The 16,947-nt window shown below is 43.5% G+C and overlaps 1 protein-coding gene across 3 annotated transcripts in view; it reads right to left on the bottom strand.

The window, feature by feature from the left end:
- RANBP10 (RAN binding protein 10) overlaps positions 1-16,947 on the bottom strand; it is a 69,636-nt gene that overhangs the window by 19,600 nt on the left and 33,089 nt on the right. For all 3 annotated transcript variants that reach the window (XM_048317126.1, XM_048317127.1, XM_048317128.1), the window contains 2 exons: positions 13,496-13,663; positions 5,977-5,999 (listed from right to left, as the gene is read on the bottom strand). In XM_048317126.1, coding sequence (XP_048173083.1) covers positions 5,977-5,999; positions 13,496-13,663 — 191 coding nt within the window. The remainder of the gene's footprint in view (positions 1-5,976; positions 6,000-13,495; positions 13,664-16,947) is intronic.

Below are 16,947 nucleotides of genomic sequence, written 5' to 3'. Positions count from 1 at the left end.
ACCTGTATTAAACACAGCTTTCTCCTCGTAGTTCCAGTTACACGGCTTGGTCAAACCAAAGAGCTGCTCTTTAAACTGAAGTAAATATACTGGAATTGGAAGAGGCACCAGCCCTTTGGGTACTTCTCAAGGAATCCTGTGACTTATTGTGCATTTATGAAAAGTTATGGCATCAAACCAGAACAATGGGTTCAATCCCCTAGCAGCCTAGGATCGAGGCCATGACTGCTGTCTGTGGATGGTCACTTCTGGATTAGTTTTCTGAATTTTTTACCAAGCTTCAAGAGGCAGCAGATAACACAGTAACAACAACAGCAATAATAATGGCAATAATAACAACAATAATAGTAATAGCGATAAAAATAATAACAATAATAATAATAATTATTATTATTATTGAAAGGTGCGTGGTCTCAATCAATGGATCTATGTATTCCCTCCTGTTTCAACTGAACTCTTTTATTCCCTGGAAATCATTACCTAAGTCTTCTACATCTCTGATGAAAAGGGAACAGACAGCTCTGTGGAGCTCTGAGGTTAGGTCTTTGATGATCCCAAGACATCCACACAAGAAATTACACTACTGATAGATGAATTTCATTTTAAGAATAAGTCTATGGATCCAAATGGAAGCTTTGACCCATCACCAGAACATAGGGAAAATAAAAAGATTACCACCACGAAAATGCCTCTAAAATTCAGCCAATAATTCAGCTTCTAAGGATGATGCAATTGAAAATAGGTGTTCAAAGTCTATGAGAAGTTCTCTGAACTCATGCTATTTTAAGAATAAGGTTATGGATACAAACTGAATCCCTGAGCCCACTTAAATGCTGGGAAAAGAGAAACAGCATCAGAAAAGGCACAGGGGTGCCTGGTTCTCATCACTCCGATCACATTTTTCAAGAGCGTGTTTCACTCACTGTCACGTTACTTCTGTGCAGCACAAATTACTTTTATGTTTGCAAAACAGACACAAACTTCACTCATTCTCTGCTTCACAGCATGTGCTGAGAGCCTGCAGGGTGGGGGAAGGAATCTCTCTCATACCACTCAGGAACTGTTTGGTGTTGGGTTTTTTCCACTTTGCTCTAAAACAGTGGAGACTGATCCAGCCAGAAACTGGACACTGGGCAAGGCACAGGGACACATGTATGGAACTGAAGTCTGGAATGGGCCTGGCTGTGATGCCTGGCTCAGGGCTGAGCCCATATCAGATATTAGAACAGCAGAGGGGCAGACCGCTCTCCTTAAGTCCAGTCAGAAACCTAGGATGACTATCTCCTCCTCTATAGCAAGAGACATGGGCTTTCCTACAATTATCTGGAAAATTTCTTCAAATTATTCTTCACTGTGGAAGAGACCTGAAACATGGGCAATGTCATTGATGACCCTTTGAGACCTACTGTAGTTGTGGATTTTGCTTTTACTAAAGGTAAAATCCTTGTTATGAGGTAGAGCTCAGCCTAATCCTGGTCAGTGGCAAAAGGGGAGCCAGCAGGCAGCAGGAAGTGATGGCTCCTCTGTTTCCACTGGGGTGGCTTCACCTGCAGGACATACTTGGCTCCCTGCTTCCTCATCCACATCCCCAGGACAAGATGGACATTCCCAAACAGGATCCAGTGGAGTTCTGCTAAGATGGTCAGAGGGCTGGAGTGCATGGCATACATGGAGAGGCTGAGGGCATTAGCTTGGGGAAGGGAGGCAAAAAGGAAAATCTAACTGCAAGTGTTCCACTCCCAAGGGGGGGGTGATAAAATAGATGGAGACAGATTCTTCTCAAAGGTGTTCAGTGAATGGGCAATAGCATGAGCTGCAGCCAGGAATACTTGATGGGAAATAAGGAAGAAATCTTTCCTGATGAGGATTATTTAGGCCTGGAACAGGTTCCAAGAGGAACTGCAGCATCTCTGTTCTCAGAGAGTTTTCAAAACTGAACTGGGTAAGATCCTGACCAACCTCCTCTACCTCTGAAATTATCAAACCTGAAAAAACAAAGGAAAGAAATGAACCCATAAATACAGGCTGGAAATTGAAAACAGAGATCAGAATGACTGCATCGCTGCTGACTCACCACACCTCCTTCTTTCCTGTTCTCACACCAAGGAACTCTCTAGGTTAGAGATGTGCCAAGTAAATACAGCATGATAAGGGAAGAGCCAGAGGAAAATGCCTCCATTCTTTCAAAACTGGCTGACAAGGACACATCTCTAATGAGGGATCAGACATTTTCCACAGTCCAGACTTTTTATTATCTTCTTGGTATCTTAAACCTAAGGGCTTCCAAAGCCTGGAATAAGACACCCAAAATACTTGGAAGTTGGAAGCATCCCCCCCCCCCCCCCCCCCCCCCCCCAGTTTACAGGATGTCATGTATTTTTCAATCACTTTTGGCTAAGTTCATCTTTGAGCAGAAACTGCCTACCCTCTATGTCTCTGAAATAATCTCTGAGTTAAAATTCCGTTTTTGACATGTGGGATGTGTTCTCTCTGGTTAGCAGCTGTTGGGAACTACACGTATCTCCAGCACCCTGCCAGATGCAGATCCCAGAACCCACTGACCCAGGAGATGCTTTTCCTTCCAAGTTCTTCAGGAATACCTTCCCCATGACATTTGGCCCACCTCTTGCCCTGATGTTCGTGGCCAGTTGCTCACAACCCCCTTGTTCATCTTGACCTGTTTTTTAAGCCCCTTGTGCCTTTGCACTCCTACAATCCCACCCTGGGCTCTTCTGGTTTTTTTTCATCTCCTATTGCTCCTTCAAACCTCCAGGCAGGATAGACCTGATCCAGGCTTGTGTAAATAACAGTTAGGCCTGAGCACTGACTTAAATTGGCAAAAAAAAAAAAAAAAAAAAGAGGAAACTCCCTCTGTGGGAATTCACTCATATTTCCAGCAGTTATTCTGGTTTTAACTTCAGCCTGTGCTAAGCCAAAATGTGTTTTTTTCCTATCACAGTATTTTTGTACAAATGAAAACACCCTTTATTGGAAACTGAAATAAGCCAAAGCAAGTATGTTTCAACATGTGTGTCTCTGATTTTCAAATTAAAGTACCCATTTCAACTTCCTAATATTGTGAATTTTGCAAAATATTGTCTTCCCCATTTGCCTCTGAAAGGGGAATTTTGGAACAAGCAAGGAAATTATTTCCCACCTAGCAATATTTTGAAGGGTCAATTTAATTCCTTGTGTAATCTCACTGATGAGCCGTGAGACAACCCTAAGATTTCATCGTAAAAAGCGTGGAAGTAATGGGGCTTACTGGCCAAGCTTCTCACAGATGTGTGTTACCAGTCAGCTTCAACACCCCTTAGGCTGTAACAGAAGGAAAAGCTCTCCCTTAAAGCCCTCCTGGAAGGGTGAGTAATGAGGAATGGGTCAGAGCCAAAAAATCCATGTGGAGCTGCTCAAACCAGAGCACTTCAAGGGTCACTCAGGTAAGTTTGCTGTTCCCACTCCTGTTTGCAGTTAAACTGTTAGAACTGCAGTTTTAGCAGGTAAAAACCACAGATTACATTCCATCTCTTTACTATAATGGATATTTTCTCTTCTTTACCTTATAATGACTGGATATTGTGTTTGAGCCTGGATCAGAGAACTATAATAAATGAAAAACATGACCTACAAGTGGCCAACTTCGTATTCTCTACTGCCTCAAGACTTCTACAATCTCTGACAGTATTTATCATATTTAAACCAAAGTCTATCTTGGGTTTGGCATCCCCTTCTTTAGGAAACCTCAACTGCTTGAAGCAACCAATAATCCATGGACCAAGGGAGCAAAAAGAGCACATGGAATACATTGGTATCTGCAAGGGTAAAGGAAGAAAGCAGTAATCCAAGGGAAGGATATTGGAAAATAGAATGCTGAAGTCAGGTGCAGGCATCCTTAGGATGAAGCTGCCAGCAGAGCAGCAGAGTGATTTAGCATATGCAGAAGAGTGTCCTAGATCCACACGGAGGCAGAAGTCTCCCATCCTTGCTCACATCCATGGTTAAGGGGAGAAAAGACGCAGTCAAGCTTCTCTCCTCTTTTTAAAGAGGAATTACCTCTTGAAGAATAATTCTCAATAGTAGGAGGCCTACAGGGCATCAGCTGTTCTCCTTCCTGGCCCAGAAAAAGAGTGTTATGGATTAGCTGCTGCTGTAAAAGCCAGAAGGGGCTTTCCCCAGAAAACAGCTCAGCAAACTGGCTGGTAAAAGGCACAGAGACCATTTACACACCATTTAACCACTGGAGACTTCACCATAAGGAATCTGCCAAAACCTACCCTGGCCAGATCTTCTCCCAGTTTCACACTCAAACATCTCTTCTGCACAAGACATACAGACAAACAAGCCTGAGATCCTGTGAGGATGATCCAACCAGATCAAGAAACAGCAGGACAAGGAGATGCCAGGGGCTCAGGAGAGTTTTGAGTTCAATCTCAGCAGCACTCCAAGACCTCACTGCAGCGAACACCCTCCTTTCTGCTCTGCTTGCCCAGCTGCTCATCCCCTGTGCCTAGCAGAGACTCAGCACAGAGGTGAACAGCTTACACAAGAACATTAAATGTCTACGTCAGCTCACTGTGCACTCCAGCATCAACAGGATGCAAATTAAGCTAAGCAGGACAGGGAATTTCAACCTGCCAAATCTGTCCTGTGAAGCTCCACGGCAACACTTGAGCTGTAAATGACAAAGCAGTGCTACATGTGCTGGACAGCTGCCTAAATACCAATTCTCTATCTATCTCAACATGGAGACTGCTCCTGTTGCAGAAGGAGAAGCAGTCTAGCCAAATGAGAAGACAAAGTGGTGAAAAAATTAGGAGGAATATGGTAAACCTGTGACTACTAATGCAATCTATATCCAGAGGGAAAACAAACAGCACCAAAAACTAAGGGGCATATCACAGAAGCATCTTCTTGCTGGGGATGCAAGGTTGTCACAAGACCTCACTCCAAAAGGTTAATCTTCATGGACAGGCAAAATGTTCTTGTACTTTAATAAACTGTACTTGGACCAAGTGAATGAACTGCTGTGAAACAACCCACATAAAGAGTTTCTGGTTTAGAACACACTGCAATGTTACCAAGTTCAAAGACCCTAGGACTAAAAAAGCCCAACCCTGTATTGACAGCTGATGTGAAAAGGCCAATCAAATAACTGCAATTTAAGTGCAGGCTGTAGTTGGGATATGGGAGAGATCTGTAAAGCCCTAAATTCCATTGGGAAGGTGAACAGGGAGTGCTAGCCACCATTTCTCACAATACAAAAATTAGAGGAACAAGATAAATTTTTTGGCAGGAAGTACAGAACAAAGCAAAGGAACCTTTCCTCCACACAACAGGCAGGAAAGTCAGCCAAGAAAATGGATTACTTTGGAGGCCTAAAAAAGTTATCAAAACTAAGAAATTTCTCAGAGGAAGTTCATTTGGGGTTATTAAGAACAAAGACAGGAGTGCAACCTTAGGGACAAGAAGTCCTGTGTATGAGAGATGGATGCAGTGGATGTGTTGGTGTATGCCTGACTTGGTTTTACCTTTTTTCACTAAACACATCCTCCTTGTCCAGGAACACTTGGGTCTAGAAAAGAGGGAACATTTTCTTGTGCATGACCCCCTGTGCTTTTGTGAGACCTGACTGGACATCAGTGTAACTATGCACATGTCGTCCTCCTCAGAGTCGAAGCTGCATTTGGAAGACAATGACCTGTAATGAAGTTTGCATCCTTGCTTTAATTCCAGGAGAAGGAGCAACATATTCTTAGAGGTGGTGAGAGATGAGAAGAGGTATGTGAGTAGCCCACAAACCCAGTCACAGGATTATGACGTTTCAGAAAAAGGAGCATCCACATCATTCAGTAATGTGTGTCATCATATGTTTTTTTAACAGGCCATCAAACAGAAAAAAAAAATCACACCCCCACACTCTTCCCCCTCCCTTCTGTTTGCATCCTTAGTTAAAATACTGAAAATAGGTGTACTTACAGGGAGGTCTGTAAAGGCTATACCTGTGGGGGGAAAAATATTAGAATTAAAAAGACAAAGGATTTTTTCCCTGCTTGACTACATCCTTAACATGCTACAAAACATTACTGCATTCCAATAAATCCCAGCTCTGACCCTGCATTTCACCACCTTAAGTATTTAGAAGTAACTTCCCTCCCCATTCCCCTCCTCTGCAAGGTTTGCATCTGGAGAAAGGTTCAGGAAAAAGCCTAAATGTTTTCAACATCTCTCACAAAAATCTGGTTTTCTAAAAGCAGCTCCTCTTTCCTTTGCTTCTCCCCCTGTTACTAGGAAGCAGTTAGTTTTCAAGACTCACTTTGGTGTTAGAAACAGAGTTTTAGTATAAAATTGTTTTGGTTTAGGCTGTAACTGGTTCTTCTTATCAGCCAGAGACAGGAATGAACATTCAACACTTGGCATTACAGCTGGGGAACAGCCCTGCAACAGGACCAAGCTGCAGCCAGGAACACCTGAGAAATGCTGTGCAAAGAACAGCCTCATCCTCAACTCAGCTGCTACAGTTCCAAATAGAAGAGATGGGAAAAAAGTGTACAGTTTTCTTTTTATTTACACTTTGCATACCAGAAAAGAGGCTTTTAAGCCAAGGCAGCCATTGCCTGGGATGGCTAACAGAGTTCTGGCTAGAGACAACACTCACCACAGCCAGGCTACCCCAGGCACAGCTCTGCATCTGATTTAGATGCCAGTAACTGCTCCAAAGGACGGTGCCTCTCCTCCCTCTCTGGCCACGGGTGCAGCCAGGCAGCAGCACAGTGAGACAGATCAGCCAGAGACAGCAGCTCTACCCACAGGCTTTGGGTCACCCTCACCAATAGCACAGGGGACACTGCTGCCATCACCTCATCAGGCTGAGCTAAATCCATACTTCCAGCTAACATTCCAGGAGTCAGTCTGAAAGCTGCAGTCTTTTCCCATGTGTGCTCCCAAGTATGCTTTCTGTCCCCAGCCAGAGGACGGCTGGTACCCACACCAGTACACCCAGTTCTCACACACGTCCCACCTCTCCTCCTTCCCTTCTGCCTGGCACTGGAAGGCACTGCAGAAGCAGGAGAACACCACCCTCTGTTTTTAATTTTAGGACTATTTTAACCCAGAGCTGTAATGTAACGTTACCAGATCAGTCTGAAATGGTAATTTAAACTAGTTTTAGGACTCAACATAGGAAACAAATAATTTCTATTCCAAACAGCACAGATCCAAATCAAATGCTCAGAAAGAAATCCTGAATATTTTACTAAAGAAACAGCCAATAAAGTTAAATTACCATCCTGGCAGATAACCAATATGGTTTAATGAACATCCTGGCAGTTTGGACCTTGTTTATTGAGCACCCTCTCTACAACCCAGCCAAAGATTGTGCACGCAGGTGATGCTGAACACGTGGTTGAGGAAAACGTTCAGTAAGCATTTCTCTCACCTTGTCACTTTGCCCAGATATTATTCCTCACTCAAACCTTTCTTTCACTTTGCAACTATTTTGCTCAGCTGGATGAAAAGGTGGATGAAAACTTGTTCCTACCCTTATGCCAGAATGAGGCCAATCTCCTTGAGCCTTCTGGAGTCTTCCTCTGCCCCCAGCACCTCGCAGAGCCAAAGGTGGCCAGGCTTGTGTAGCTGTGTGGCTGGAAGCTGCTTCCAGCACCTGGACAAGCATATGGTTTTTGAATGTACTACAAGGTGGGTGGAAAATGGGCTGAACTGTCAGGATGGAAGAGTTGTGATCAGCAGCTCAAAGTCCAAGAGTTGTCCCTCAGGGATCAATGGCAGGGCCAAAACAGTTTCATATCTTCCATTAATGATCTGGACAATGGGACAAAGTGTGCTCCCAGCAGCCTCACAGGTGTCACCAAACAGGAGAGTGGACAATAGGCTGGAGGGCACAGTGCTTCAGCTGGAGAAATGATGCAGCACAAGCCTCCCAAAGCTCAACAAAAGCAACTGAAGAGCCCTGCCACCAGGTTGTGATACTCCCAGAAAACAGGACAGGATGAGACTGACTGGAGAGAAAGCAGATCTGCAGAAAAGATTCAGGGTCCTGCTCGGCAACAAGCAGAGCAGGAGCCAGTGGTAGGTCCTTGTGGCAAAGGAGATCAACCACATCCTGAGTTGTATTAGTGAGAGTGTAGGTTAAAGGATGGGATTTCTCCCTTCTTTTCCAACACTTGTTAGCCTACACTTTGGTTATGATGTTCATTTTTGGGCTCCCCAACACAGGACACAGTGAGACTGGAGTGAGTCCACCAGAGGCCAGCAAGACAAAGACAGGCTAAGGGAAAAGACTCTGTTCAGTCTTAAAAACATTAGGGCAGACACTTATTGCTGCCTACAACTGTCATATAGGAGGGTAGAAAAAAGGCTTTTCTCAGAGATGCACGGTGGCAGGAGACAGGAGACAACAGAGACAAGCTGCAACATGGAAAATTCTAATTAGAAAAATTCAGTATGAATTGTGGCCAAACACTGAATCAGGACCAGAAAAGCCCCCAGGTGATCTCCATTCTTGGAGACAGTAAAGACTTGATGCATTTCTGAGTAACATGATCTAGTTGGGCCTGCTTTCAGCAGGGCGTTGGATGCTTGACCTCCAGAGATCCCTCCCTGAGAAAATTATTCTGTGAGTCTATAAATAAACTTATTACATTGACTTTACAATGAGACAAATGTATGTTTTCCACCTTCTGTTATGTAACTCAGACTAATAAAATGCTTTATGCAGACAGCACTTGATCTGTTGCACAGACACGTCTGCTTAAGAGTTTCTGCATCTGCTCTGCTACACACCTGCATCCAGGAGAGCCAACAGCAGAAAGCAAAATAATCACAGCTTGAATGTGAAACTGTTTTCTTTCTCTGCAGCCCCTCCAAAGCCTGGATCCAACTTAAAACCACAACCTTCTTAAAGACTTAAGGACTGGACACATAGGTCAGGAAGCAAGAGCGAGCGTGTGAAGAGCCTCCCCCCTAAGTCCATGATGTTAATGTGATCATCAAGGCAGTGATACAAAGACATTAAATGAAGGTTCAGTGCTAGGGCACAGTGTGATTGACATCTTCACCTGCCAACCAATCAAAGGACTTCCACTTCCCATGACTGAAGTGCACTTACACACAACCCCATGCACACAACATGTTCATGGACCTTCCAGCCCATCTCTGCTCTCCACCCAGCAACAATCATCCTGTCTGCCTCATGACTGGCCACCTTCAGAATTCAATTTGCACAAGACTACATGAATTTGGGTGATCAGCCACAGCACTCCACTGCCTGCACAGCAGGGTACTCCAGCATCTGTTTAGGTAACTGTGATCCAGAGAATCCTTAAGCAGCGCTGGTGGATTGCAATAAACACAACACATTCAGCAGGGTGGGCATCCTAAAGAGCAGACTAGGAAATGGCAGCCCAGGAAAATACTTGAATACTTCTCCAATGTGCTGCTGAGGAGAAGCACTGTCAAACCCACACAGTTCTACATGCCCTTGGAAACAGATATCCTCCAATCAGGCCACTTGGGTAAAACTGCTCATACAGAGAACAAGGCTGTAGCCAAGTCTGGTATTTTCTATTAATTTTGGTAGTGAATGAGGGTGGTGAGGCCCCGGCACAGGTTGTCCAGTGAAGCTGTGGCTGCTCCATCCCTGGAAGTGTTCAAGACCAGGGTGGATGGAGCCCTGTGCAACCTGATCTAGTGGAAGGTGTCCCTGCCCACAGCAGAGGGGTTGGAACAACATGATCTTTAAGGTCCTCTCCAACCCAAATCATTCCAGGATTCTATGATTTTAAATTTGATTCATCTGAAGTCTTGTTTTGAACATCCCAATGTTCTTTCCCTCTGCAAACTTCATTTGAAGCTTTGGGGTCAAACCTATTAAACCTGGGACTGACATCTGTGTCTCTCTATGACAAGAGATTTCTGCATTACCCTCAATGTACCTCCTAGTCTCTAAACTGACTGCAGAATGGATATTTTACTTTTTAGGTTAACTTGGTCTTTCAAGAGCCTGCACTAGAACTCAAACTACGGTAAGTTTTCTATGCCAAGGCTTCAGAGGGTTCAATGCTCTTTTTATAGCCCTATTGCTCCATTTACCTTGGTGTGCTGTCAAAGTCTGAGATCTGAGACACTCCTACATTAGTCCCTGAGCAAACTCATCCACTTAAACCCAGAGACCTGTAGCAGTCACACTTCCTCCTCATGTCCTGGTCCAAGACTTTCTGCTTAATGGCTGGCGCCCCAACATTTCTCCCTCTTTCTCTCCAAATTCACTCTCATCACACTTCTAGCCACATCTCATTATGTTTTTTACTGCCAGGACTCTGCTCAGAACTTGTCAAAAGTGTTTCATCAGCAGCCAGAAGACATTCAAGACATTTTCCAGAACAGAGAATTAAGACTACATACGATGTCAAACAGTTTTCATGTGACGTCTCCAAACAAAGTTCAAGACTTAGCTCCAACCAGAACATCCAGAATTTGTGATGGCCAAGAAAACAGTTCTTATACAGTGCTCCTGATGGATCTGATTAAATGAAAAAGTATGGAGACAATGGAAGATAATAGTTAAGCAACAGAAGAAATTGCAAGGAAAACAAAAGGGGGGTGTCTAATTAATTGATGAAAAGGAGAGGACTTAAATGGTGAAGGGTGAATTGGAAAGACAAAGCTACAGTAATTCCATTAAAAGAAAGACAAATTCAAACCCTGAAACCCTGCTCTCAAGCTAAATGGCCTCACAAAGGGGCTGATTAGCCTCATGAATATTCTTGGCATCTGCAGTAGGATTACACAATTACCTCATCTCCTAGGAGGAGACATACATGGCTTCCACAGCTTTATATCAGGGAACACCAAGAAAAAACACATTCATCCACTTCCTGGTAAACCCTGGGTTCACACAACACAGAAATGAGATTCTCAAGTTAGCACTAAATATCATGGAAGTTCAAGACCTTCAAGGAGTTGCTTCCATCAGGGAAGAAAGCATTCTGACTTCCCAATAAATCACTGCTCCTGCCTCCACTTGGCCTTGGTTCCTCTGCTGACACCTATCTCACCCCCTCCTGACATCTCTCTGCTCCGTGCCCACGAGGAGCTGTGTAACCCCTGGTCAAGGGGCTCCTCTCCTCAGCATTCCACAGGAAGCACTTCTCCTGGACGCTGTGTTTCTTTATCAGTGATACAAACAGACACTGCTGGCCCTTACCAAGAGCCTCCTCAGGTGAGGTTTTCATTCTGCTTTTGTAAAAAGGCAGTAAAATGTTCCTGCAGCTATTGTGGGGTCACCCGGCAAGGCCTGAGGTCTGCTGCTCCCTTCTGCCTTTCCTTCCCTGTCTCCTCTAACCACACCACCTCTCCTCTCTCAGTACAACCATTATGCCACTACAGCTCAAAGAAAAGCTGGTACACACAGGAGCCAGCTGTGAATGCTCAGGAGAGGCTTCTACCTGTCCTTTTCTCAGACAGCTCATGTCTTGTACTGTACATCTGAAGAGCTCAAGAGGACACCCAGGGGACAGCAATGCTTATATCTAATGCTGTTCTCTAAGTATGGTAGCTGAATTCCCTTCCTTTCCTCTTTCTTCCCACTGGCATTGTTCACTGCTGGGATAGGCTGTTCCTCAAGTGGTCATTCAGTGTCAGATTAGAAAAACACAAGTCTTCCATCCGAAAAAGCCCCATCTTTGAAAGAAAAGGAACACTTAAATTTAAGAAAGGAAGACTAGGTAATGTCACTGCTGTAAAAAACTCTGAATGTCCCAAACAAAACAAATCTCTGAGCAAGGACATGAGGCAAAGAATCAGAGGGTGGTAATGATGAAAGGTAACAGAAGTTACTGAACTGGGCTCTTTACTTGGCTTCACCTGCCCAGACACCCAGGCATAACACGGTCCTGGATACAAAACAGACAAGGAGAAAGCAACAACTTTTCAACTGAACGGCTTATACGGTACAGATTCTGGTCATTAAAAAGAAATTAAATTTCAAATGAACAAATTTGTATTCACTAAATAGAAGACCTAGCCTCCTCCTGACTCTCACACTTCTGTTGTGATGAAAAGTAACAGCACCATCAGGGTGAAAACCAGTGAAGCTGGAAAACCACTCACTTCAACAACAGAAAACATCAAGAGGAGCACAGCACAAACCACTACAGGGCTTCTGTGTAAATACATGCTAAAAATCAAGGACAGCAACTAAAAGGAGAGATTTTGTGAATTTTTTTAACTATTTCATACCTCAGTCGCTGTTGTTTTATCTTGTCTCATTCCTAAGCAAAAGCTCCTCCTCCATCAGCTGATGCTTCCAAGCCTCTACTTGTCTTACCAGTCACTGGACTGACACGGGCAGACAGAACAGCCCCAGCTCTGCCAGCCTTTCTTCCTGGGACAGATGCTCCAACTCCTTCATCACCTTGGCAGCCCTTTGCTGGACTCTCTCCAGTAAGTCAATCTCTCTCTAATATTGGGGAGCCCAGTACTTTTCCTGAGAGCTCACCAGAAATTCTGCACTCTCCAGGCACACACTGCACTCCAATCCCACTCCTTCCTTCAGCCCAGCCAGTAACTCAAAACAATTTTGCTCTGTTAAGTGTTTTGAGCGGGGTATTTTTCTACCAATTTAATCTTGAACTCAACAAAGTAGAATTGACAAAGCAAGGAGAAGCAAAGGAAAGGAGTGCTTGTCCCTCCCTGCCAATTCAAATGAATCCCAGCACGAAATGTGAGATGAACTTATAAAAACTTACTGCACATCTTATATGACAAAAAAAAAAAAAAAAAAAAAAAAGGACAACAATTTATCTGGGGTGGAGAACATGTCATCCAAGGAAAAGGTATTTTAGGGGAAAATGGCCAGAAGTTTCTATTTTAGACAAATAAGATATGACAGATGCCTGGAAAACATCTGAGGCATTAATTTGGGCAAAATTTTTAAGTCTGTAACCTTAGGACAATTACTGAAACAAGTGTGGAATGAACCAAATTAGGTCTCAGTGCTTAAATAAGACCTCTTGTGCTGAATTAATGTCTGGCTTTGGGAATGCTCGGACCAACGTGTTGAGGCTTTCAGATGGACCAGTCCCTTCAAAAATGAAGACATCGGTACCATGGCTTTGTAGGCAGTTGCACAACACACTAATTAAACTTCCCACTTCTTTCTTTCCCTGTTGTCCAGCCATTAGACATCTTATCCAACCTCCCACCCACTGTGCAGTAGCAGAGGAAAGCAGAAGCTGTGGATGAAATTCTAACATATATAAACAAACTGAGCAGCATAGAAACCATTTTACCTGCTGGAAGTATTTCTGTCTTGGAGCCAATTTACAACTGCTGACTGCTGCTGAGAGCTCTTTTCCTCTGCCATTTCTTAAACCTTACTCACAGGTGTGGGACAAGAGTTACAATACAAGCAAAGTATTAAGGAGCTGCGAGAGCAGGGCTGGAGCATCCCTCTCCTGAGACACCTTCCTTCACTTACCTAAACTGTGGCCATTTTTTGTGTAGAAGCAGGTATTGTTGATAAGGTTGACACAGCAGCCGATCACATCTCCAGTGGTGAATGTGGGGCCGTAGGGCTGCCCTGTCCCCGAGGAACAGAAGGAGTGCCCATCGTCACCATGGTACCCATAAGAATGTTTATCCCATCCTGCAAAAGACAAGGCAAAAGAACAGGACAGCAGTGAAGCCAGCTCAGCAGAACCACATGGAACTACTACAGCTCTCAGGACACCATTTTCTGTAGTAGTTTTAAAATTTGATTTCCACTCCTGATTCATCCCAATATTAATTTTCACATACTGGTAACTGGAAAGAAATTAATGGTTTTTAATCAGAACACATCATTGGCATTTCAACATCATTTATCCCTTATGAGAAATAATACAAAGAACAACTTGTCAGAAGTCACTCTGATAGATTAAAAAAAAAAATACAACACATTAAACCCCTGTTTCTCTTTTATCTTACCTGAGGTGAAACAAACTCTTTTTGTAAAACACTTGTGTTTCTCAAAAACACAATCTTCCAGCAAAAGCATTTAACAAAATAATTCTCAGACAGTTGCAGCTTTGTCTGTAAGGGCTGTCACAGGTGTACCAAATGGACAGAGGCAATTTTTGCATTCTCAAATCTACATTTCCCTTCTAACAGTTGATAAGGATTTCTATGCCTCCCTTAGGATACAATATTTCCCATTCTCCAGACAGCTTAAAACACAATCTTTAAATGCCAATGGGCAGTTTTCAAAGTGGTCAATTCTAATATTAATATTTTTTATTTCTTCTGCCAGTTAACATTGTGCTAAGGGTTACAGCTGGGCTCAGGGATTGCACCCTGCCCACTTGTTCTTTTCTGTTTTATCTGCCAGTAATTTCATTTGGAGCATTCCTATGAATTGCAGAATCAAAGCCACATCTCACAGAGAGACAGACTTCTACCAAAAAGTCAGATACAACATTACAAAGAGACATCTGTGTTTTAAATGGATATGACTGGATCCTTAGGGAAGCAAAGAAGGTGCTTTGGCCATCTATTGACCTTAAACAACCCAAGGGTAGTGCAGAATCTGTTAAATGTGGAGTGATGGCTCTGGCAAAGGGACTATGTAACAAACACAAAGACTGTGCAGGAAGTGCACATCCTGCAATGAGGCACAAAAAGACTGAGCACACTGAGAACTACAGAGCAGAGCCCTGGGAAGGTGGGCTGGAGCACTTCTGCGAGCCAGGATTTTCCTCCAAAACCAACAACATGAGGGCACTAGAAATTTATCTTGTAAAACAGTGCTACAACACTGTGGCATCAGCACTCACATGCTCAGGGTTTCTCAGAAAAGCACAGAACAGCCAGTGCATGTCTAAGGCCCCCTGTTTATTGCAGCACACCAAATGAATGCCAGTGGGAAAGTCAGGGAATGAAGCAAGACTGAAACATGCCACAGTCCAAGATTTTGGACCTCAGAGCAAAGTTTGGGAGTGAAAGGCATGAAGGACTCCCAGCAAATTGTAGTTTAGAAATAATGAGTAATTTCCTCTATTTAGTCCCACACATCCAACAGGAACAGACTGAGATGTTCCAAGAGTCAGCTCCGTCGTCCCTCGGATCAGCTCCAAACAAGCTGTTGACAGTAGCACCAGTCCTGTTTCGTATCTTCATGAAAGACAGGGACAACAGCACGGGCAGCACCCTCAGCAAGCACAAAAACGATGCCAAATCGACTTGCCAAAACAAAGGAGGAAGCGATAGGGGCTCTAGAGTCTGTTGTCAAACTTCCACTGCTAAGACTCCATCCAGTAAAAATATCATTGAAATATTTTTGAATTTTTAAAATCGTGGCTCCTTTCCACTATCCCTTTTACTTTCTCTGTTACCATCACTGATCTATTACTTTAGTCTCCCCAAAACCAGACCTGTTACATGAGTGTCAATTCAGAACTGCTCTAGTGAAGCTCTTGGTAAGTTGTAATTCAGATGATAACTTAAATCAATTTATCTCCTAACCTACTCGTAACACAATCCAAATACAAACTTCTAGGTCTTCTGCATACAAAACATTCTTGGCATTACAAAGCATCTACCAAGAACTTGTCATCAGTTACATCTAAGCAGTGAGGTGCTTACACATCATGTAGTGGGTAAGGCTCCTGTAAGAAATACAACAGTGTGTCCAACAGTGAGGATGAGCCCACTAAATACTTGTACCAATGCAGACTTTACTGGTTCAGCAATGTAAGAAATAAAGGTTTCATTACCTACAGATCACAGCTGATCCTACTGAAAAAACCCTCCTCCTGTCCCTTTATGACTTGAGCTTCACAGTGTCAGTTCTTGCTGTAACACCAACGGTGGTGGTGAACTCCAGAGAAAAGTGACTGAATAAAGGCCTTTGAAGACAATGACAAACATGGTACATACAGCAACAATGCCTGGAAAAAGCTTGTTTTGAATCTTATTCTCCACTGAAAACCCCTAACATTACCACTTAAGGAAATTTGCTCACCCAGCACTCTGCTAATGATACGTAGAGTTCACTTTCTCAACACAAATGCTGTGTAGTGCTGAACTTGGACCTGGCACCACACTAGGGGCTTTAAATCTAGACTGCCAGCCTTATCAGATCACCAAGGTCATCTTAAAAAAACAAGCCAGAGTTGTTTGAGTGAACTTACTGTACTCACTGTAAACATAAGCTGAGTGGCATGAATTATATGCCTAACCTTAAGTTATTTATTAACAAAAACCAGATCCCTATTTCTAAAATTCTGCCCAAAATAAACATGAGGGTGGTGGCATACAGGTTATTCCAGCATTGGACAGCTTCAGCCAATCTTCTGAAATTTCCTAATAATCCGAATTAAAAACAACAATCAGCACTTCTAGTATTTCTAGGTCAAAGTTATCTGGGCCTGTTGATTTAAATACTGTATCCCTATTGAAAGCATTTGGCATTATTCTGGATTACCAGCAGAGTGGGGAGTAACTCATCACATGTGTTTTGAAAACAGACTCCAACTTTTCTCAGAACACTTTCTGAAAACTTGGGTTTTTCCTGCATCATTAACAATTTGCTATCGCCACCTAGGAATGGGTCCAGCATATTACAACCTCCTCTGTGACTCCCCCAACACCCTTTGAGCCTCCAGGTACTCAACATCTTCCTCTGAAAAATCCAGCAGTGCTTTAATAAGGCCTGAATCAGAACTTCCTGAAAGCCCTCCCCACACCTGCATCTGCAAATCCTCCAGACAGTTTAACCTCTGTGCCACTTGTACTCAAGGACTTGCAGAAGTCACCGTTGTGACCTGGAAGGCAGAGATGAGGTGATACCCACACGCTCTTAAAAAGGCTGTCCCTGTGGGATAGTAGGTCAGCCCAGACAATGATGCTCTTCAAGAAGTGAGACAGCAGTACAGGATGTGCACATATCCCACC

The sequence above is a fragment of the Corvus hawaiiensis genome, chromosome 12 (assembly GCF_020740725.1).
Source record: "Corvus hawaiiensis isolate bCorHaw1 chromosome 12, bCorHaw1.pri.cur, whole genome shotgun sequence".
In the NCBI taxonomy this organism is placed as follows: Eukaryota; Metazoa; Chordata; class Aves; order Passeriformes; family Corvidae; genus Corvus; species Corvus hawaiiensis.
The sequence above is the reverse complement of the archived record's forward strand: the minus strand, read 5'-3'. Positions and strand labels throughout refer to the sequence as shown.